The sequence below is a fragment of the Miscanthus floridulus genome, chromosome 5, assembly GCF_019320115.1.
Source record: "Miscanthus floridulus cultivar M001 chromosome 5, ASM1932011v1, whole genome shotgun sequence".
Lineage (NCBI taxonomy): Eukaryota > Viridiplantae > Streptophyta > Magnoliopsida > Poales > Poaceae > Miscanthus > Miscanthus floridulus.
The window spans coordinates 85492563-85516156 of record NC_089584.1 but is presented as its reverse complement, the minus strand read 5'-3'; the positions used below and the strand labels follow the sequence as shown (position 1 = coordinate 85516156).

Sequence of the window (23594 nt, the reverse complement as noted above, 5' to 3'; positions counted from 1 at the left end):
TCAGAAGCGAACTGGGACAGCTCGACCTTTTCTCGTTTGATTTTAACCCCGAGCCAAACCCACATAATCTCCACCGAGGAGAGGCCATCGGCCCCCCTGAGCTTATCAAACGACTCAGGCATCTGCCGGGAGGCGGGTTAAGAAGTTATGGAGTGCCACCAGAGGGCTCTGCCGACCCCATCAGCAAATGATGGACCCGGATTCCACACGAACGTACCCGTTAGCGAGCTCGTTGAGCGCGGTACTCGAGCCGTCGAGGCAAGTGTCGTTCACTCAGCCCCTCCGATTGCGAAAACCGAGGATGGGGTAACACGCAAATAACGACCGACCCCTATCAGACCCTAACAAGGCTCGGGGGCTCGAGCCAAACAATACAGGGACACAGGTTCAAAGGCCCTACCTTGCCGAGCCCATAGAGTCCCCAGTTGGGATTTCTGTTGGAAGACAGGGTGGGGAATATTGTGATGACATCCATGGACTTCATCAACCTTGTCACCAAAACCACGGTTCCGATCTCTAGTAACACCTGACCCCAGCAAGTGCGGGGGTCGGACCTTACTCGGGGGCTGTTAAGGTACGGCTACCTCCTTTCTGTCCTTCGGAACAATCTCCTCGCATTATAATCAGCGGCATAATTCAGGGGAACATATTGGTAAGATCGTAAAAAATCAAATCGCAAAAAATCAAACAAAACAAAATTAAGACGCAAAAGCACGAAAAGCATCCAGACTCGAAAAGCACCGACACTTGTCCACATATTACATATAAGTTGTTCTCAAAATCGTTCGATTAATTACTCCCGCGGAGGGAGAACCATCTCTTTCAGATTGTCTGCCAGGTTCTTCGCAAGGGGAGCGACCATCTTCTCCATTTCCTCCAGCTCTTCATCCTCGTAGGTGGACGGAAAGCCTTCGCTCATCACCTTCAGGTTTATTTCCTTCTCGTAATGGGCGTGGGCGACAGTGAAGGCCTGGGTAATCCCGGCGTGAAAGGCACTCTCCTCAAGTTGGCCCACCCGAGCCGTGATACCTCCGACACGAGCCGCAAGCGGGCTGGTCTCCACCGGCTCTGTCACATTCAGGGCGTTAAGGACCACCCCGACCGCAGCTTGTAGAAGATCGTGCTCATCGCTCTCAACCTGAAGGGCCCTTCGCGTATAGGCAGCCTCTTTTTCCAGCTTGGTGGAGACGTTCTCAGCACTCAACCTTCCTTTCACCGCGTCACCAAGCTCCGCCCGGAGAGAGCGGACCACCTCGACGTCCTCGTCCACCTTCTGCTGGAGGGCCACGGCCCTACTCTCGGCCTTCCGCTGGAGGTCCCGCTCCATCTCCAGCTCCTTTAGGACTTCGCCGGCCTTCTCATTGGCTGCGGCATTCCTCTGCAGCAGCTTGTCTCGCTCTTTTTGGAGTCTGGCAATTTCCTCTCCATCCAGCTTAGACCTCACCGACAAGTCCTCGAACATCCCGTGCACCTCCTCCGCATCCTGACGTGCCTGGGCCTCCCGCTCCTGGGCGGTAGCAAGCTGGGCGGCCATGTCTGCTCGCAGCCGGGCCTCCTCGGAGAGGCGATCCCACTCCGCCTTCTGCTCGCGGAGGAATTGGGATTTATTCTGGCTACGAGCAACAAGAACCTGAGGAGGAAGAAGACTGATATCAGAAATGCGAAAACACAAAAACATACGAAGAAAGAAGAAAGCCCAGAAAATACCTGAGTGGTAGGGATAACGATCTCACAGAGGGCTCCTCTGGCCTGGTCCAGGGCATTCAGCATGGTCGAGATCCCGATGTCAAGACCCTCCCGCTCCATGCTCTCGGAATGATCATCGAGCGAGAGAAGAGCCGACGTCGGGTCCTGAGCGGTCATCCACTCGAGCGACGGCTCCCCCGCGTAGGGGAGCGGCTTCCTCCCGATAGAGGGGCCAGTGGCGGCTCCCTCCTGACCCTGTGCGGCACCGCCGCCGCACTCGAGGACCCTCCGGCTGGACCCTCCTCCGTCTGGGCCGCTTCGAGCGCCACGGGTGGATCCACATGGGCGCCTGGCGGCGCGGATTGCACTACGCCCTCGGGTGCCACCACGACCGCGCCCGGCTGATCCTGGCTTGGCGCAGTCACGACCACCCTCACCGGCGGTATGCGGTCCTCGGTCGGTTGTTCCACGTCCGCCACGGGGGAGGCCGCTCGCTCAGTAACCTCCGCGGGCGTGGGAGCCACCATGGGCGCCATCGGTTCGGCCAACGCGGCCCCGACGTCGGCACCACTCCTGCCCGAAACAGGGGTGACTCCAGGCGACGCCGTCTGTCCCGCTTGAAGAGCGAGACTCTTCTTGGGCGCCAGCCCCAGGGGGAGACCCATCCGCAAGAACCTGCACAAAGGTAATAACCATTAAGTCAAAATAAAAATGGAAAAAGGATGAAAACAGAGGAATCAACAGCTTATGTTGACGTCTTCGGCCGGCGGAAGCGTTTTGGGGATGGATCCCCAGATCCCTACCCTGACTCATCTGGGCGGGACCGTTTCATGCCTGCCCCCTGCTCCGGGGCAGGGGGGTTCATCTCGTTGGGCGCGGCACCGGAGTCGTTCCCCTCCATCGTCTCGTCGGGCGCGGCACCGGAGTCGTCCCCCTCCATCATCTCACGGGGTGCAGCACCGGAGCTGCTCCCCTCCATCGTCGCCTCGGGGATGGCGGTGACAGGCCCGCCCTCCCCCATCCACCGGTCCTCGGCCGACACGCCGTGCGAAGCGGCGGACTCGCCGGCCTCCACTGACCTCATCGATCTACTTCCCTCTGCGTGGAAAGGGAAGGGCCCCTGCACGGATGGGTGGCCACTCGTCAGCGTGTCCTCGTCCTCCAGGATGCCCCAATCCACACCGATGGCTACCTCGTCATTGTCATCATCATCGTCGTCATTGTCGTCGTCCTCACTGCTCACGTCCTCTCCCTGATCCGGTGCCTCCTGCTTCAGTCGTTTCGCCTTCTTCATCTCTTCCCTTGCTTTCTTGTCCCGCTCGGCCACGAGTCGATTCGCCACCGCCACGACCTTATCCTTCGACAGTGGAACCGGGCTGTCCTTAAAGACTAGCACCCTCGGCTGGTTCCAACGTCATAAAACAAGTGTTAAAAAAATGGAGATCCAGGAAAAAAGAAAAGAGCAAGGGAGAAGAGGGCTTACGAATTCAAAGAACCCAGGCTCCGGCCGCATTGGGGGGTGTCCAGGCACCGGATACACAATGTCGAGGACTCTGCCCGCAGAATCCTTCATTGGCTCCGTCGCCTCCTTGATGCACTGCGCCACTTCCGAGTAAGGGAGCGCCTCGTCAACAAGCACCGTCCCCTCGTACGATATCTCGGGCATCATCCGATGCAGAGGAAGCACACGCGCCATCAGGGGTGCCACCCTCCTAGCATGGTAGGCAACGATGATCCCTGTCCCCTTTACACCTCGGCCCTTTAGAGCTTGGAGGGCGGAAAGAAGGTCGGTGATGTGTTTCTTGTCTTTAGACTGGACGCCCCAGCCCCACGACTCCGGAACGTCCACAATAAGACGCCCAGTATACTTCGGTAGGGTGGCACTCGCATCATCCTTAACATAAAACCACTGCGAGTGCCATCCCTTGTTGGATGTCGCCAGACGCATGTATGGGTAACCCTTCGACCGGGTATGGCGCAGATGAATACTGGCACATCCCATCGACGCGTTCACATCCTTCCCCCCAATCTTCCTCTTTGACAGACTAATGTTAAAGAAATACCGCCACAGATCAAAATGGGGATCGATCCCCAGGAAACCCTCGCACAGGGCAACAAACGCTGCCATATGCTGAATCCCATTGGGAGTTAGATGCTGCAGCTCTACCTCATAGTAATCTAACAGCCCCCGAAGGAATCTATGCGTGGGTACCCCGAATCCCCGCTCATGGAAGATGGCAAAAGAGACAACATACCCTTCAGGCGGCACCGGCTCACCCTCGTCGCCAGGAAGCAACCACTCCTGGACGGCGGACAGTGGGCGGAGAAGGCCACGGCGGACGAGGCCCTCCAGACGCCAGGAGGTGATGCTTGATCTGCCCCACAACTCCATTAAAGCAGTAGGGGGGAAGGGCAGGCGCGAGCTTGATGGCGGCTGGAACACGAATGCAGGCCGGTCAACGGTGGCGATGCGGGCGCGAGAGGCTGGGACGATTGGCGGCGGAGGTTTCAGAACGCAAAGACAGGGGAGCGAAATACGGAACCTTGGGGGCAAACCCCGTGGTTTTATAGGGGGCGACGGACGCGAGAAGGGCAACCGTCCACCTCGATCTCCGGGCCTGCCACGCGTGCCACCGCGTCACGTCGCGGGACACACGCCCGCAGTCCCTATCCTCTCACCCCAAAAATCTCGGCGGACGGTTTGCCTTCCCCAAGCGAATCCGGACTATCTACCCACCGGGGAAACGCAAGCCACAAAGGCCTGTTTCTTTTTTCTTTGGCCCACCTATGGCCCAGAAGCTCACTGGCCGACCCAACTAAGAAAGGATCCAAGAATGATCCGAAATCAAGGGCAGAAGCACCAGTTAGGTCAGCTCTGAATCAGTGCCCAGCGGACGGGGTGCCTCGACCCGCTCGGAAAAACATCCAGTTGATAAAAAACTAAGTCCTTCAGCCTTACCCACGAAGGGACCGATATAACCCCCCGGGCGACTCTACTCAAATCACCCAGGGGCGCGGGGGCTACACCCATCGGGTGCGCTCGTGCGCACCCTCCAGCAAAATAACTTCGACGAAGTCAAAAACACCCTCCAGGCGGTTCTACTCGAATCACCTAGAGGCTCGGGGGCTACTGTCGGGGACCTAATATCGGGGTACCCCAGAAGGTGGAACCAATAACCACCGAACGTGAAAAACTTCTAGACGCATAAGGGCGCCGTGTCATCCCTTGTTCGAGTAACAGGAGTTCGGTTCTGCCTCGCCCGACACCTTTGGGACGGGCTCGGTCTCGCCCGAGGGCCAAGGGACGGACTCCGTCTCGCCCGACGCCTTTGGGGCGGGCTCGGTCTTGCCCGAGGGCTGAGGGATGAACTCCGTCTCGCCCGACGCCTTTAGGGCGGGCTCGGTCTCACCCGAGGGCTGAGGGATGGATTCCGCCTCGCCCGATCCCGGAGGGGCGGGGTTAGTCTCGTCCAAGAGATAGGGATTGGTCTCCGTTTCACCCGACGGCCAGGAACGAGTCTCGCCCTGATCGATATCTATCCCTCATGATGATGGGCACAGGGCAAGACAAGACGTTCGGGTCAACCATGGCTCCAAGGACCATACCCTGTGCCCTGGCAGGAAAAGTACTGCCAGGGAACGACAGGACTGATGCTTTAGACCCTTCCAGGCGCCGCAGAACCCAAAGGGCATTACAGGTGCGTGCACCTCACCCTGTAGAGTTGTAGGCGCCGCCTTCAGCTCTGGGACATGGAACCCGACGAAGATATACGACAACCGCTACGCTCCAGGAAGGGATTTGCTATCTCCACGAACGATGAGTATTCCGTCACCACGCTGTGGACCCGAGGGAGCGGCGCCTGCTTCCCGACCCCTCAGGTCCTCCCAGTCAGAAGGCCTTGGCCATGGCGCTACACCGGACCCCGACCCCGCATTCTCCCAACAAGGACTCATGGGAACCAGAAGGCGTGCGGAGCAAGGCTGGGGGAGGCTCATAAGTCAAAACCACTGTACTACAGCCCATACCCTGCGCAGGGCAGCATTCTGTGACTAACCTGACATCCTACAGAGACATCGACAACATTGTAAGCACTTATCTTCCTTTGCACTCATCAGAATGGAGGACCTGACTAGGTAGACGTGAGCCACAAGACTAAGTAGAGTACGCATCCTGGAGACCTCACCCTTGTAAAGCCAGCCCCTTCATCTATAAAAGGGGATGCGCTTCCTCCAGCAAGGGGGGACCAAAAAAAAATAAGACCGAACAAGAGAGCACACTCATACACACAGTCAAGCAGCTACGAAGCTCTTGACCACCTTTCAACCCTTCCATCAGAGACTTGGGACCAGTCCCTCTCTCGATCGTTTGTACCCCTTACTACAGACCGTTCATGGTGCTAATAACACAAGCAGCAGCAAACTAGACGTAGGGACGTTCCGCCCGAACCAGTATAAATCTTGTGTCCTTTAGCGCACCATCCGAGCCTAACGCGCATTACTATAAATTTACTTGCCGGTGCTTGTACGAAACACCGACACCTCGCGTCCTCGGGAACGGGCGGCGGAGAAGAGCGCACGTCCCTCATCCCCTGCAGGAATGACGAACGCGCATAAGGAAACAAGGGGTAAGGGGAGACTAAGGAGGCTCGGAGGCTACAGCGGCACACGACTTACCAGCGAGAGGAACCCCCGCGACGGCCGCATCACAATAGGGGTCAAGTTGCCGTCCCTCAGCTTCGCCTCTACCGTCTCCCCCACCCGACAAAGAATTTCCTCGTCGGAAAGAGCAGAGGAGGACATCCGGATGCCCTCAATGGGCTCACCCGGCTTCATCTCGAACAGCCACCGCCGCCGAGCCATCAGCGGCAGCACCCTCCGGTGGTGGAAGGCGGCCACGACCACAGCCACGGTGAGACCGTGGCCCCGCAGTCTTGCCAGCCCCTCCAGAAGCGGCTGCAGCTTGGGCTAGTCGTCCTTCGGGACGTCGTACTTCCATCTCTCCGGGCAACTCCCCACAATCCGCCCAGTGTAGGGGGGAAGTGCTCCATCGTCGTTGCGAAGGTAGAACCAACTCGTCTACCACCGGCGATTGGATGACGCGAGTTGGGCCGGGATGTAGAGTTGCAGGCGGTCCTGGCGCACTTGGAGAGTGTAGCCGCCAGCCCTCGTCGCCTTCCTCGTACCCGACGTGCCCATCGGCTTGGTAGTGTGCCCCGCCCGGAATAGGTGGAGCCACAACTCCCAATGGGGAGCAATCCCCCAAATACCCTTCACAGACGGCAACAAAGATAGCCGCCTAAGCGATGGAGTTGGGATTGAAGTTGTGGAGCTCCACGCCGTAGTAGTGCGGGAGCGCCCGCATGAACCGATCCACCGGGACGCCGAGGCCACGCTCATGAAAGGAGATGAAGCTCACAATGTAGCCATCGTGAGGCCTTGGCTCTGGCTCGCCGTACGGAGCAATCCACTCTGGCTTGGTGGGGTCTGTCACCGGGCGAAGGAGTCCACCATCGAGAAGCGACTGAAGCATCTCCTCGGTGACGTCCGACGGATCCCAGGGGTCCGCCTCGACAACGACGATGTCGCCGGCCATGGGTGCGATGGAGGAATCAGGTGCGGCGGTGAGTTTTTCTCTCTCTCCCACGCTCTCGCTTTTTTCTCGCTTTCCCCCTAGGCTCGCTCTTCTCCCCTCTTCTTCCCAGCACCCGCTGCTCTAGCGACGGCTCGACGGAGGCAGTGCTAATGCAGGCAAGGTAAGACAAGGAGGGGCGAGACTCTTCGGGTATTTATGTAGGGAGGAGGCGAAACGAACAGGCAACGAAATCAGGGAAGTTTCCCCCCCTGATCCGGCACAGTTAACCACGAGCCGATTTCACCGGCCCATGCGCCCACGTCTTCCTCATTAAATGCGAGAACAGTTACGTCCCATCCACCACGTCACGCTCGGCCACTACGGCAGTAGGCGTCGTTTCGCCTCCCTAGAAAACCACCTCAAAAGGTGCGCCACCCGTTGTCGAGCCAACGGGGAAGATATTCCCCCTGGCCTATTCCTTTCATATGAAGGAACCGAGCTCTGAGCCTATTACAGTCCAGGGGTTCGAAGGCTGGGCCCCAAGGGGTTTCGACAGCCGCCCCAGGATAACAGAGTCAGGGATGACCGCGGGCGAGCCTATACGGGGCTGAGACCCAAGCAAGCGAAACGCTTGGGACACCCAAAGTCGTGTCCGAGACCGGCAGGAAGGTCTCTGAATGGGATCCCACCGTAGGGAGCCACCGAGCCACCGAGGCCCAGCGAACGGACTTGGCACCCACTAGAGAAATCCTCTGGTACTCTTGGAGTGTCTCTGGACCGCTAGCCGTCCCCTAGCGAATGGGATTTGGGCCTCCACTCGGACTACCCGATAACAGCTCACCGGAAGTGCCACCGCTCGTGCCCACCGAGGGTAGCGAGGCACATTCCACCCCTCCTTCCGAGCAAAAAGGAAGCATGAGGGTCGTACAAAAAGTCAGGGGAACCCTCGACGGCCTTCTCGCTTTATGCAGAGGCTAAGGGGCTCTTCCTGCAACCTTGCCGAGACCAAGCGACCCCGGCTCGCACTCGAAGGGCCTCGACAAAACAAACCCTCCTTCCGAGCGAAAAGGAAGTGTGAGGGTCATACAAAAAGACAGGGGAGCTCCTGACGGCCCTCTCGCCCTGTGTAGAGGCTAGGGGGCTCTTCTTGCAGATACGTCGGGACCCCACGACCTGGGCTCCCACCCAAAGGGGCCTCGGCAAACAAACCCTCACGCGCGAGGGGCGTATAAAAAGCTAGGAGAACTCCCGACGGCCCTCTCGCTCCACGCAGAGGCTAGGGGCTCTTCCTGCAACCTTGCCGAGACCAGCGGCTCCGGCACGCACCAGAATGGGCTCGGCAAACAAACCCTCTGTCCGAACGAAAAGGATATGTGAGGGTCGGATGAAAAAGCCAAGGGACCCCTGACCGCCCTCCTACTCCTGGCGGAGGCTCGGGGGCTCCTCCTGCACCTAAGACAAAGACAAACGGTCTAAGTCCATGCTAGAAGTTTCATTACAAATACGATAAAGGGCACCGAGCCCGTTACGGTCTAGGGGTTCGAAGGCTGGGCCTCCAGAGGTTTCGACAGCCGCCCTAGGGCAACAGAGTTAGGGACGACCTTGGGGTGAGCCTACGAATGGCCAAGGCCCGAGCGAACAATCGCTCGGGGCGTCCTAAGTCGTGTCCGAGACCGGCAGGGAAGTCTTCGAATGGGATCCCACCGTAGGGAGGCACCGAGCCACCGAGGCCCAGCGAACGGCTTCGGCACCCACTAGAGAAGCCCTCTGGTACTCTTGGAGTGCGTCTCTGGATCGCTAGCCATCCCCTAGCGAACGGGGTACGGGCCTCCACTCGGACTCACCCGATAACAGCTCACCGGAAGTGCCCACGCTTGTGCCCATCGAGGGTAGCCCGGCACATTCCACCCCTCCTTCTGAGCGAAAAGGAAGCGTGAGGGTCGTACCCAAAGTTAGGGGGACCCTTGATGGACCTCTCGCTCCGTGCGGAGGCTAGAGGGCTTTTCCTGCAGCCTCGCCGAGACCCCCGCAACCTGAACTTGCGCTTATGGGCTCGGCAAATGCGATAAAAACTCCTCGCTCAAACACGAAAATGAAAAAAGCCCCTGGAGGAGTAACTCCACTCCTCTAGGGTCTCGGGGGCTACACCCGGCGGGTGCGCTCGCCGGAACCTCAAGAAACAAAACCCAATTCCTACAGGAGGGGAATAAACCAAGCCTCGGCAAACCCTCAGGGAGAGTGCATGCACTCCCCCAGAGGCTCGGGGGCTACTGTCGGGTACCTCAGAATAGGGTACCCCGAGCGAACATCAAAGGGGTCACTTAAGTCCCATCAAAAAACAAAGCTAGAAGGTAAGCCGTGGGCCCCTCACCCGCCACGTCCGTGCCCGCCAGGCTCTCCGCCTCACCTCGAACCTCGCGTATGTGGTCTCGGTGTCCTGACGCAATCTCTGCCTCACGTGAGGCTCTCCACGGAAGGCCTCGGCAGGGAACACAATCTCCGCCTCACGAGAGGCTCTTCACAGAAGGCCTCGCCAGGGGGTGCATTCTCCATATCGCATGAGGCCTCTCACGGAAGGCCTCGGCAGGGAGTCCAATCTCCGTCTCGCGTGAGGCTCCGCTCTCCGTCTCGCGCGAGGCCTCATTCTTCGTATCGCGCGAGGCCATCTTATCCATAGTCCGTCGCCCCCGCCTCGGCCGGTCTTCCCGACAGCACGTCATGTCCCATTAATACTTCAACCACTCCCGCAATCTCAGCTGGACGATGGCTCGACGCCACAGAATGGCCGACGGGACATGAGGTCGCATCGGCCCCATACCGGCTGAGACAGGGCACGGCGGGGATTACCGGTCACTGTATCCTGATGCTGTGCTCACGATCAGCGCCCACAATGCACTGTGCCCCGCGATCCCCGCCTCGAAAACAACGTGACATGGACGGCCTGGCCTGGTTCATCACTGCCTCCAAGCTAGCACCCCGGATCAACCGCTCTCTCCGGGCCTCAGCACTATGCACCAGGGTCTCGGCTACCTCGGGATTCGTGTCTACTGAGACCCCCACTGCGGCGCAGCCTCGGCACTGACCGAGCCTCGGCCTCACGCGCCACCAATCCACGGTGATCCGCGTCCTGGCCACCGCGCTTGCTCCGAGGCAGCCTAGGAGCTCCCATGACGCACAGGGTCGGACGTGACCAGCACGTTGCCCCAGTGCTCCAAGGACGGACCACTCCGACGACCACACCGCCACAGGAACAGGCCACAGGGCTCGGACACACCGCCCCTGTTGGCACGATGCCATATAGTCAGCATATGTACTGTCCTTATCCTCCCTTCAACTATAAAAGGGGAGGACTTGGGCCACTTAGAAAAAGGGGGGAGAACACCTTGTAACACACACACGCACACATCCCAGCCGTCTGAGAGCAACGTCTCAAGCAGCCCACATGACACCTCGCCGAGACCTGGGATCAGCTCCCTCTCTCACCTAGCTTGTAACCCCCTACTACAAGCACTTCGGTGTAAGGAATACAAGATCGATCCCTCAGACTGGACGTAGGGCATCGATTGCCTAAACCAGTATAAACCTTGTGTCTCTTTGCATCACCATCCGGGATTAGGGGCATGTAGTTCACATTTACTGGTTGGTTGAGGAACCCTCGGTCCAAAACACCGACAGTCATTAATCACCAAAACTCAACTAGGGGCCTAGATGCTTTCAATCTCCCCCTTTTTGGTGATTGATGACAATACCACCTCGAGTATGTGAAAGAGTTGAGTTTTTTAACATGCTTGGATCATATAAGCTTTTGTCAACAAGAACAAAGGTGTTAGGCTAGCTTATATGAACCAAGCCAACATGATGTACTCAAAAGATATGAAATAAGCATGAGTACAAGTAATAAAGCTCATTTGCATCGGAGTAAAACGCGGAAGCGAAGGCAAATGAGCATAACAAAAGTGATATGACATATAAATAATTCAAAGTAGAGAGCACACATGTCATATATCATGGTCACGTAGATATCACTATCACATATATATATAGTTCAATGCATGAAAGTAAGCACACGATGAATGCATAATAGTGTATCACACATAAAAACTCCAAATGTAAAATGAATGCATAATAGTGTATCACACATAAAAACTCCAAATGTAAATTATAAGCTAATAAGATAACTAAGCTCCCCCTAGATAAGAGCTCCCCCTAAGCCTAACATACTCGAACCCTCTCCCCCTTTGGCGTCAAACACCAAAACCTATGGGTCGGTCGGTGGGACTGCAGCGAACGAGCCAGGCGCTGAGGTACGAGGGGCAAGGTGGAACTGGATGTTGTCATCGTCTGATCCGAAACTCTAGGCTGACTGACCCTCTATAGCTGGCGGTGTCGCTGAAGCGGTCTGGGTCTGAGCTAGGATAGGTGCTGCCTGTGACTCTGCTGGTATGCCTGTAGTAGGATCTGAAGATGCAACTAAGGAAGGAAGCCTCTGTGTAGTCACGGCAACAGGAGCTGCTATAGAAGGACCTGGGGCATACAAATGTGGCAGTGTAGGCTGCCCTATCAACTCACTGAAGGAGGCTCCAAGACTCCTGGAGACTGAAGTATCTGGCTCAAGCAGCGATGAAGTCTGTGCCGGTGTGAAGCCCGTCTGAAATGGAGTGAACTACGGGGCTACCACTAGCGAAGCGAACCACTGGGACACCTACGCTGTAGGAGAAGCATACTATGCTGGCGGCTGTCCCTGACTCTGAAGCCCACTGGGCTGTAACGCTGGAGTCATCGAAGTAGTGGCTGCCTGACCAAGCTGGGGCGAAGGCTATGGCGGTGGAGCCCCAATAGCAGTCACAACATGCTGCATAAATCTAAGAAGCTATTGCTGCATGAGGATCTACTGCTGATGCATGGCCTGCTGCTGCTGCTGCTGGAACTCATCCTACCGAGTCTGAAACTATGCAAACATAGCAGCTGTCTCCTGAGCCTGGCGTGCCTGGTCCTGCCTCATCCGCTTAAGTATAGCAAGGAGAGCGGGGTCAGTCTGCGAGGCAGGTGGTGCTGAACTAGAGCTACCAGCCTCATGATCATGCTAACGCGCATGCATCTGAGGAATAGGCTAGTAATCATCATCTGAGCTATCACTGGGATCACTCCTCTCCTGCTGAGCCTCAAGCTGCTCCTCCTCAGTAGCTGCAATACCCCTGATGATCTCATCCTGCTGGGCTGCAGACTCTAGCACCTTAGGACGTCGATGTGGCTGACTGGGTTCTGTAGGTGTACTGTGCCTAATCATCTGTGTCATGTTATAGGCAGGAAACTCTATGGTGGCACCACTGTACTCAGCAAGCATCTTTGGTGGCCTCACTGTGACTGCCCTGTGGATAAGCCATGTGATCCAGTGAGCATAAGGTAGCTGCCTGTGTCCTCTGAAACCCTCAGCTATCGTGTCCTCCATCTCTGACAGAATAAGATCCCAAATATCAAAAACTGTCTGCTGCATCAGAGAGTTGATAAGCCAAAGCTGTATCCAAGTCAAGCCCTCTCTGTATCCCATCCTGGGAAGCAGTGTCCTCCTCATAATTGCCTCAAGTATGCGAGCAGTGGGATTTAGGTCACTGGGGTTCCTGCGTGATCCCTCTCCGAAGGGCTCAGTGAAGCAGTGGCGAACCAAGTCTGTAGAGGGCACATTGCCACCATGAGGACGTCTGGGGGGGTGCTGTCTGGCCATAGCACACCTCATGAAGTTTGACTGGCTGCTCCTGAAGTCTTAGTATCTCCCTAACCCTCTGGCTCATCAGGTGGTAGTCTCTTCCTCCGAATGCGAAGTGAATATATCTATGCTGCGGGTCAATCCAGAGGGAAGCATAGAACTGCCGAACCCAAGATGGAACATATAATCCGGTCCGACCAATCAAACCTGATAGCTCTGCTAGATACGTGAGGTAGGGGCAAATATGCTCTCCAGCTGCTGCAACTATAGAGTCAATGTGGCACACTCTCTGAGATCTAAAAACCGCCCCACTGTTGAGATAGGCATTGTAGAAATCCTCCTGCAGTGGAGTGTAGAAGCCCTCTGAAGCTCTCTCATCCCTCCTCGGTGAAAACCATACCTCAAACTCAACAAATCTTAGCTACTGAACCTACTTGGCCATGGTGGCCCTCAAGTTAAGATGGGTCACTGGAGGCGGACCCTGTGGTCTAGGCGGTGGATGAGAACCCCTCCTCTGAGTGACTGGCCTCGATGAAACTAGGACACGAGTACGACCAGAGCAGCGTAACTGTGGCTGTGGTGCCGGCTCGGTCTCCTCGGCCTGCTAGCCCTCCTGAGTCTGCTCTGTCGGCTCTACTGGTGGGGGCTGCTGCTGTGGCTCCTGCTATGACTCCCCCTGACGCTGAGGCTCCACAATGGGAAGTCGTCGTCCTACCATCATGACTGTCCCAGGTGGACTACCATGAAGACACTCAATACGCTCAAGTCTACCCTGCGCCTCTGGTGACAGATGATCTGCAATAACAACTCCACTACGAGCGCCTCCTCTCTCGGCACGCTCTGTGGCCTCTACAACTGCGACGGCCCTTACTATATCTGCATCTGGATACTTGCGCTTTCTAACTGCTAGCTTCTTGGTCGCCTTGCCTTTAGGGTCTACAGGCTAGCGAGGTGGGGGCCTCCGATCCTCATCTCCTGGACCACCACCGACATTCTTCGTGTGAGTCAACTGATGAATCTAAAGTGAATCAACTGTAGCTGACAGGAAACAACTGCCTCCAACACTTTCGAGGCTTGGCCTCGATCCTTACTCGTGAGCTTGGCCCCGAGTTGACTGATAACTGCCACATGATCTCAACGGCACCGACTCGCTGCACGATGGAATAGATAGGGTATATAGATAAATACGATATATATCTAGTAGATGCGAAACCCTAGGAAGCAAGCAATTTAGATACGAAATTGAAACGCGGGGCATTGCTACCTGACGAACCGACGATCCGATGAAAGGATAAGTGACGCGCGGGGAACCACCGAATTGGCTAGGATTAGGGTTAGCAGTGAATCAATGGCCTTGTGAAATCAGTGCTGCGATGAATTGCTAGGTAATGGGCGATTTGCAATGAGGATGCTAGGGCACGAGTAGGGCCTTACCAGCGCTGAATCGTAGTGCTTCGGCGGTGGAGTTCGGTGGCGTGGGAGCACGGCAGGCTCAGTGGCGGCTCAGCTACCGGTGGGAGCCCGCGGCGTGGGATGGCACTTGCTGTGGTGGCTCTGGTGGCGAGCAGTGGAGGCGGCGGCTCGGGCGAGCAGCAGCGCGGCGGCACAGAGTAGGGCAAGCGGCGGCTAGGGCACGGCGTAGCTCGAGGAGGCACTGGCGGTGCGGGCTTGCGACAACATGAGGCACGGGAGGCGGCAATGCGGCGGTGATGAGCTAGGGCACTGGACTACGGTGGCTAGGGCAGGGACGCCAACATGGAGGCGTTGGAGCGGTGATGACGGCGTGGCGTGGATGCGGGGTAGGGTAAGATGACGTGTAGCTTAGGTTATAAGGTGACCCCCACGACTCAGATAAGGAAACGGAGAAAAAGAGATCTGATGCCGCACGTATTCTACTGACCGAACGCTCCGGTGGTAGCGACCGGACATTACCACCCAGTGTCCGGTCGATTCCAGAGAGGTCCAAAACCTCTGGAATCATGACCGGACGCGTCCGGTGGACACCGACCGGACGCAGCCAGAGTCTGATCACCTAGCCTTGATGTCTTCATGATCGACCGGACGTAGAAGCTCCTTCTGACCGGATGCTGAGAGACCACTGTTTCAGCATCCGGTCACTCCTTCGGCAGCAGGTTCACCTCCTGTGAACTGACCGGATGCTAGACACCAGAGTCCGGTGCAGCGTCCGGTCACTCCTTCAGCAAATCTTCAAATTCCTTCGCGCTGCCTGTTCCCAATCAAGTCCCAACTCCAATAAAATCCAAATAAACACCAATTGGGACTGATGTGAGTGACCTCTCTCAAACCCTCAAGTTTTTCAAAATATTTTGCCTTAGGCTATAATTTTTTAAGAAAATAGGCGAAAAGAGGGTGATTTGAAGACAAACGACAAATCAACATTCATGCATATGCAATACTTGAATGTAAATCTAGTTGCTTGTCAAGTTTGATCCAAGGTTAAGCTTCTTCACACGCTTTTCGGCGGTTATCTTAACCATGTTAGACAAGCCCTATATGCAATATAAAGCATTAAAATATGTTGTATATTACAATGCAATGCAAGGGACAACACAAGCTCAATTTTTTGTGAAGTTGCTAAAATCAAGCACATTGAGTTCATTTCACAATCTACAAAATGTTGCCTCATCTAGCGGTTTAGTAAAGATATCCGTCAATTGATCCTCGGTCCTTACACCTTCTAGTGATATATCATTTTTAGCAACATGATCTCTAAGAAAGTGATGACGGATATCTATGTGCTTGGTGCGAGAGTGTTGAACTGGATTATTTGCAAGTTTTACCGCACTTTCATTGTCGCACAAAAGAGGTACTTTATCTAGAACTACACCATAGTCTAGCAAAGTTTGTTTTATGTAAAGTATTTGTGCACAACAAGCACCCGCTGCAATGTATTCCGCTTCGGTGGTGGACAAAGCCACACTATTTTATTTCTTGGAGGACCAAGACACAAGTGATCTACCAAGCAAATGGCACCCTCTGGATGTGCTTTTTCTATCAACTTTGCATCCAGCATAATCCGAATCGGAATAGCCAATTAATTCAAATCTAGCTCCTTTGGGATACCAAAGGCCAATGCTTGGTGTGTGCTTAAGATACCTAAGGATTCTTTTTACGGCAATTAAATGAGTTTCCTTGGGTTTATCTTGAAATCTAGCACACATACATACACTAACATGATGTCGGGCCTAGATGCGGTTAAATATAACAAGCTACCAATCATAGAACGGTAGAGAGTTTGATCAACCGTGTTACCTCCCTCATCTAGGTCGAGATGTCCATTAGTTGGCATTGGTGTCTTGATTGGCTTACATTCATCCATCTTGAATCTCTTAAGAAGATCTTTTGTATATTTCTCTTAAGAGATAAAGATCCCATCTCTCATTTGCTTGACTTGAAAACCAAGAAAGAATGTAAGCTCACCAATCATGGACATCTCGAACTCCTTCGACATCAATTCACCAAATTCTTTGCAAGAATCTTCATTTGATGATCCAAAGATGATATCATCAACATATACTTGACAAATGAAGATATGCCCATCAAGCTTCTTGGTGAATAGTGTGGTGTCGACCTTCCCAATGGTGAAGCCCTTCTCAATGAGGAAATCCTGAAGGCGCTCATACCACGCTCTTGGGGCTTGCTTAAGCCCATATAGTGCCTTGGACAACCTATAAACATGATTAGGATATCTAGGGTCTTCAAACTTGGGAGGTTGATCAACATAGACTTATTCATTAATAAAGCCATTTAAAAATGCACTTTTCACATCCATTTGATATAATTTCATTTCATGGTGTGATGCATATGCAAGGAGGATACGAATGGCTTCTAATCTTGCAACCGGTGCAAAGGTCTCTCCAAAATCCAAACCTTCAACTTGAGAGAACCCCTTTGCAACTAGTCTTGCCTTCTTCCTCACAACAACACCTTGATCATCTTGCTTGTTTTGGAACACCCACTTTGTTCCAATGACTCTTGCTCCTTTTGGCCGCTCTTCAAGAGTCCACACTTCATTGCGAGTGAAGTTGTTCAACTCTTCATGCATGGCATTTATCTAATCCGGATCTTGAAGAGCTTCTTCAACCTTAGTAGGCTCAAAACAAGAGACAAAAGAGTGATGAGCAATAAATGAGCGAGTCATTACACCCTTTGATGGACTCCCTATGATGAGATCTTGTGGATGATCTTGTAGTAGAGGTGTATTTCTTCTATTGACCACTTGAGGAGGCGGTTGTGGAGCATCAACATCTTGTGCTTGTACCACAATTTGCCCATGGGAGACATGAGTATCTTCATTTTCTACTCTCCCATCTTTTTCATCATCTTGTGGCACATTTGATGAAGAAGGTGGATCAATCACTTGTACATCATCTTCATCATCTTTAGGCTTGATGTCTCCAACCAGAATGTTCTTCATAGCCTCCCTCAATGGTTCATCACCTACATCATCAAGATTCTCATGTGCTCTTTGGGAGCCATTAGATTCATCAAATTCCACATCATATGTTCTTCAACCAAGCCGGTGGTATGATTAAATACTCTATATGCTTTGGACTTTGATGAGTAACCAACAAGAAAACCAATATCACAACGTCTTTGAAACTTCCCTAGGTGTTGCCGCTTCTTGTAGATGTAGCATTTGCAACCAAACACCCTAAAGAAGGAGACGTCCGGCTTCTTCCCATTGAACAACTCATAAGGTGTCTTGCCAAGGAACTTTTGAAGGAATAGGCGGTTGGATGCATAGCATGCGGTGTTGATTGCTTCTGCCCATAGAGCTTCGAGGGTGTTGTACTCATCAAGCATTGTTCTTGCAAGAGTGATCAATGTCCGGTTCTTCCTCTCAACTACACCATTTTATTGAGGAGTATAAGTTGCGGAGACTTCATGTTTGATTCCAACTTCATCACAATAAGCTTCTATGTTTGTGTTGTCAAATTCTTTCCCATTGTCACTTCTTATCTTCTTGAGCTTTACTTCAAATTCATTTTGTGCTCTCTTGGCAAACTTCTTGAAGCAAGATGCAACTTTGGATTTGTCATGAAGGAAGAATACCCATGTATACCTTGAATAATCATCAACAATCACAAGACAATAAAGATTTCCTCCCAAACTCTTGTATGTTGTTGGTCCAAATAAATCTATGTGAAGGAGTTCTAGCACTCTTGCGGTTGACATGAAAGCTTTTGTTGGATGGGTATTTGCAACTTGCTTGCCGGCTTGACATGCACTACAAAGCTTGTCCTTCTCAAACTTCACATCCTTCAACCCTCTCACCAAATCATTCTTCATTAGCTTCTTGAGTGAGCTCATCCCTACATGAGCAAGTCTTCTATGCCGTAGCCACCCAAGTGTTGTTTTGGTGAATAGGCAAGTCTTCAAGTTTGCATCTTTGGAGGTGAAGTCCACTAGATATAGGTTGTTGTATCTAAATCCTTTGAATATCATTTGTTCACCATCCTTCTTAGATACAACAACTTCCTTCTCGATAAACAAGCATTGGAAGCCAAGATCACACAATTGCCCAACGGATAGCAAGTTGAAGCTCAACGAAGCAACATATAGCACATTGGAGATTGAATGATCATTTGATATTGCCACTTTGCCCAATCCTTTAACCTTGCCCTTTGAATTATCCCCAAATGTGATTCTTTCTTGTCCATCTACTTCTTCATCTAGTGAGGTGAACATACAAGGATCACCGGTCATATGTTGTGTGCAACCACTATCAATAACCCAATGACTTCCACCGGTCTTGTAGTTCACCTACACACAAGAGATCAAGCTTTAGGAACCCAAACTTGTTGAGGGCCCTTTACTTTCTCAACAAGTGACTTTGCAACCCAAATTTTTTTAGGCCTATTCTTATTTGGAGGTCCTAAGAACATCACTTTCATCTTTCCACTAGAATCCTTTCTAAGCATGTAGTGAGCATTGAAAGCAAAGGGTCTAGCATGCTTGGGCAAGGGTTGTGGTGGAGTTTGGCACTCATGAGCAAAGTGGCCTTCTTGTCCACACTCAAAGCATCTCTTTGATTTTGGCTTTGGCTTTGATTGTTGTTGTTGAGCTTGAGCCTTCTTCTCTTTGTTTGCCATGTACCCAATGCCGCTTCTATCCATCTTCATGACGGTATTCATTAGAAGCTCACTTTGAAGACATTTGCCTCTAGTGAATTTGCTCAATCCAATCTTAAGATGCTCTTTCTCCAACTTGAGCTTCTTGTTTTCTTCCTTGAGAGCATCATTGTTCTTTTCTTCCTTGAGCTTCTTGTTCTCATCTTTGAGCTTCTCATTCTCAAGGATCAAACCATCATCATGAACAATAGTTTCTAGCACAATGGGCTTGGTGGTTTTGAGTTCTTCAAGGTCTTTCTTGAGCTTTGCATTATCATTCTTGAGCTTGACAAACTCATCATAGTCATCGGCTTCAACCACTTGCTTGCCTTTGCCACTAGATCCTTGCTCAATGCTCTCATCAATTAAATCATCACATGATGTAGCTATATCAATCTTAACAACATTGTTAGTAGCATCATGTGGCTCATTAGGTAAAAATTCTTGAGCAATAACAAGATTGTCATGATTAATCTTGAGAGTACTATATTCATCTTTTAGCTTGTTATGGCTAGTGATGAGCTATTTGTGCACCCACTCAAGTTTATCATGTTTATCTTTAAGCTCTTTCTTAGAAGATTTGAGCTCCTTGAGTTTGGATGACATAGCATCATTTGCTTCTCTAAGCTCAACACTAGTCTTTTTGGCTATGTCACATTTAGCTAAAAGAGAATCATTCTTAATCTCAAGCTTTTCATTTTTAGCTCTAGTCTTTATAATGATCTTAGTGTATTTCTTTAGTAATTTAGCAAGATCATCATAAGTAGGTGACTCATATTCATCATCGCTATCACTATCACTATCATCATTATGAGCATGATCATCACCACTACTATCATCATCATGTGATACCTTGCGTTCACCCTTGGCCATAAGGCATAGGTGAGTAGAGGATGATGGCGGTGAAGATGATGAGTCAATAACAATAGCGGCCACCTTCTCGTCGTCAGTATCATCATCGGATGATCTACTAGATGAATCAATGTCCATGAACCAATCACCGACAATGTAAGCCTTTCCACTCTTCTTCTTCTTGTGGAAGTCCTTCTTCTTGCCATCTCTCTTCTTGTATGGCTTGTTCTTTTTCTTCTCATCTTCATCTTCATTGCTTGAGTCATCTTTCTTGCCCTTGTTCTTGTTCTTGAACTTGTCTTTCTTGGGCTTTGTACATTGGTGAGCTAGATGACTAAGTTTGCCATAATTGTAGCAATCCATCTCAGAGATTGGCTTTCTTCTTGAGCTTGTGAAGAACTTCTTCTTCTTGCCATCGAACTTGATGCCACTCTTGTTGAGCTTCTTTAGCATCTTGGAGGTTTTCTTCACCATGAGAGCAAGGCTTTCATCATCAACTTCATCATCACTTGAGCTCTCATACTCAAGCCTTGCTTTGCCCTTCTCTTGGCTAGCTTTGAATGCTAAGTCTTTTTCTTTCTTCTTTGTAGAGGATGAGCCATCTTGAGGTGTGATGTGCATATACATCTCATGAGCATTGATCTTTATAAAGATTTGTGTCGGTGTAGCGGTGGAAAGATCACCTTGATGTAGCACGATCACAATATGCCCATATTTGTCAATGGGGAGGACACTCAAGATCTTTCTTACAACATCAGATGGTTGCATTTGAGTAAGTCCAAGCCCATTGACTTCCTCTACAAGAACATTCAAACATGAATATATTTCATTAGCACTTTCTTTAGGAAGCATTTCAAAAGAGTTGAGCTTTTTCATGATAAGATGATAGCGTTTCTCACGCTCACTCTTAGTTCCCTCATGGAGCGCACAAACGTCCGACCATAGTGCATGGGCGTCTTTGTGGTTCCTCACCGGATTAAACACATCTTTGCAAAGGCCTCTAAAGATGGTGTTTTGAGCCTTTGCATTCCACTTCTCGTAATTTACTTCATCGCCTTGTAAGTTAGTAGCATCCCGAGGTTTTGGGAAGCCTTGTGAGGCGGCTCTAAGTATACCAACATCTAGAGCCTCAAGATACGCCTCCATGCGAATTTTCCAATAAGGAAAGTCATCTCCCTCAAAGATAGGAGGACGTCCATCCCCGTGAGACATCTTGCTCTAGGCGGTTAAGCCTAAAAACGTGAGCACAAGACTCTGATACCAATTGAAAGGATCAAGATGCCCAAGAGGGGGGTGAATTGGGCTAATTCTAAATTTCTTCGCAATAATTAAGTCCTATGGTTAGCCCAATTAACCCCTTGTGCCTAAAGAGTGTTTCTATTTGTTCTACCGCACAAAAGACTTGCAACCTAAGTTCCAATCCTACTCTAGCATGGCAATTCTAAGAATGTAAAGACATGAGTTGAATTGCACAAAGTAAATGCTCAAAGTAAATGCTCAAGGTAAATAGAGGGGAATGGACGCGGCGATGTTTTGCCGAGGTATCGGAGAGTCGCCACTCCCCACTAGTCCTCGTTGGAGCACCCACGCAAGGGTGTAGCTCCCGCTTGATCCGCGCAAGGATCAAGTGCTCTCTACGGGTTGATTCTTCGACACTCCGTCGCGGTGAATCACCCACAACCGCTCACAACTTGAATTGGGTCACCCACAAGCTCCGTCGGGTGATCACCGAACTCCCAATCACCACCAAGCCATCTAGGTGATGGCGATCACCAAGAGTAACAAGCACGAACTCTCACTTGACCGCGACAAGCCTAATGAGAAGGTGGATGCACACTTTGCTACTCTTGATCTTCACTAATGAGGTCTCTCTTTGGATTCTCAAATCTCAATCACCTCACTAGGACCTTGCTCTTCTTGGCACTCTCTAAGGTGTTTCTCAGCTGTTGGAATGAGCAAAAGTACCCCCACACACGAGTGGAGGTGGTATTTATAACATCGGCTGAAAAACGAACCGTTATGTGCCTCTGCGGGGTGACCGGACGCTCCGGTCATGTTGACCGGACGCTCCGGTCAGTATACCCCGAACTCCAGTGTTTACAGTGTGACCGGACGTGTCCGGTCATGATTTTCCCTCTCTGGAACCTTACTGGAGTCGACCGGACGCTGCCTCTCAGCGTCCGGTCACTTGACCTCTCAGCGTCCGGTCAAACTAGACGCAATGACCTTGGTCAAATAAACTGACCGGACCCTGAGCCAGCGTCCTGTCACACCGGAGCCAGCGTCCGGTCAGTATTTGACCCTCCATTCACTTCCAACTCTCGATCATATGTGAATGAAGTTTGCTCCATTGGATCATAGGGCTGTGTAGGAGCTACCTAGCGCTAGTTTTAACAAGTGTGCACCACACCTAACTCACTAGACTCACCTAGGTCAAGCTACCCGTCCATACCCCCCTTAATAGTACGGCCAAAGGAAAAACAAAGTCCTAAACTACTCTAAGTGTCCCTCCAACTCCAATTGACACTTAGACCTAATCCATCCTTAACCTTGTCGTCCATCCTTTGAAAACCGAAACGATTTCCATCGTAGGGGCATGACCACCTCGATTGCCCAATCGATCTCCATTACCATGACCTAACTTAATTGCCTCTGCAAAACACACGTTAGTCATAGTAATCTTGTATTGTCATTAATCACCGAAACCCAACTAGGGGCCTAGATGCTTTCAATGGCTAATGGTTTTTCGTGAGATACATCATGAGGAGTGCGTAAAACAGATTAATGCAAAGTATCACACAAATTTCACTCAGTGGCAAGTTTACCACAAGTATCATAAGCTGAAAGGTCAATGGAAGGTTATACTGCAAGCAAAGAATTTAAGCGGAGCAAACTTTGATGATGTTAAGAAAATGATACTTTATGATGAAACAGAGGTTGTTAGGATGCATAATGTAAGTCTTTTTGTCCTTATAAATTTGATTTAGTTATGTTACTTATGTATTATTATAGTGAAGTACGAAATTTAGACTGGACATGTGCAGGACAAAGATCCAAGGGCGAAATTTATAAATGTCCCCATCCATTGCTACAATGAGATGGAATTCATTTTTCAAGACAAGCATGCAACCGGGGAGTTCACTGTTCTACAAGTACCATACGATCTTCCTTCCACTCAGGATGGAGATTTAATTGATGATAAGAATGTGAATCGTGCGGAGGATGTTGACCCAGGTTTGCAGTACGATTCAGATTGCCTGCATGAAGAGGAGGATGGCAATAATGGGGAAAGCTCATCTAGTAAGCGTCCTGCTGCTAGCAAGCCTGAAAGAGTGAAGAGGACTAAGCATGATGATAGTGCGATCTCAGAGGTGACTCATGTTCTGGGTGATATGTTTGACACCATGTGCTTCACTCATGTCACTCATCCAAATGAAGAATTATTCAAGACAATTGATGCTATGAAGGAGTATCCATTATTTGTTCGACTTGAATTACAAGAGTATCTTGTATCTTGCAAATAATGGGAAGACTGCTGCTATGTTGAAGGGAAGACCATTGGAGGCCATCAAGGAGTACGTCGAGAGATGGTTTGTTTAAAACTATCCACCTCCGATGATTTGAGTTTGTTTAGATCAGACTATAC

General features: G+C 51.5%; 1 protein-coding gene across 1 annotated transcript in view; it reads left to right on the top strand.

The window, feature by feature from the left end:
• LOC136454856 (uncharacterized) overlaps positions 1 to 23472 on the top strand; it is a 44789-nt gene extending 21317 nt beyond the window's left edge. The window contains exons 4-5 of the mRNA XM_066455111.1: positions 22663 to 22902; positions 22993 to 23472. Coding sequence (XP_066311208.1) covers positions 22663 to 22902; positions 22993 to 23472 — 720 coding nt within the window. The remainder of the gene's footprint in view (positions 1 to 22662; positions 22903 to 22992) is intronic.
• The last annotated feature ends 122 nt before the right edge of the window (positions 23473 to 23594 follow it).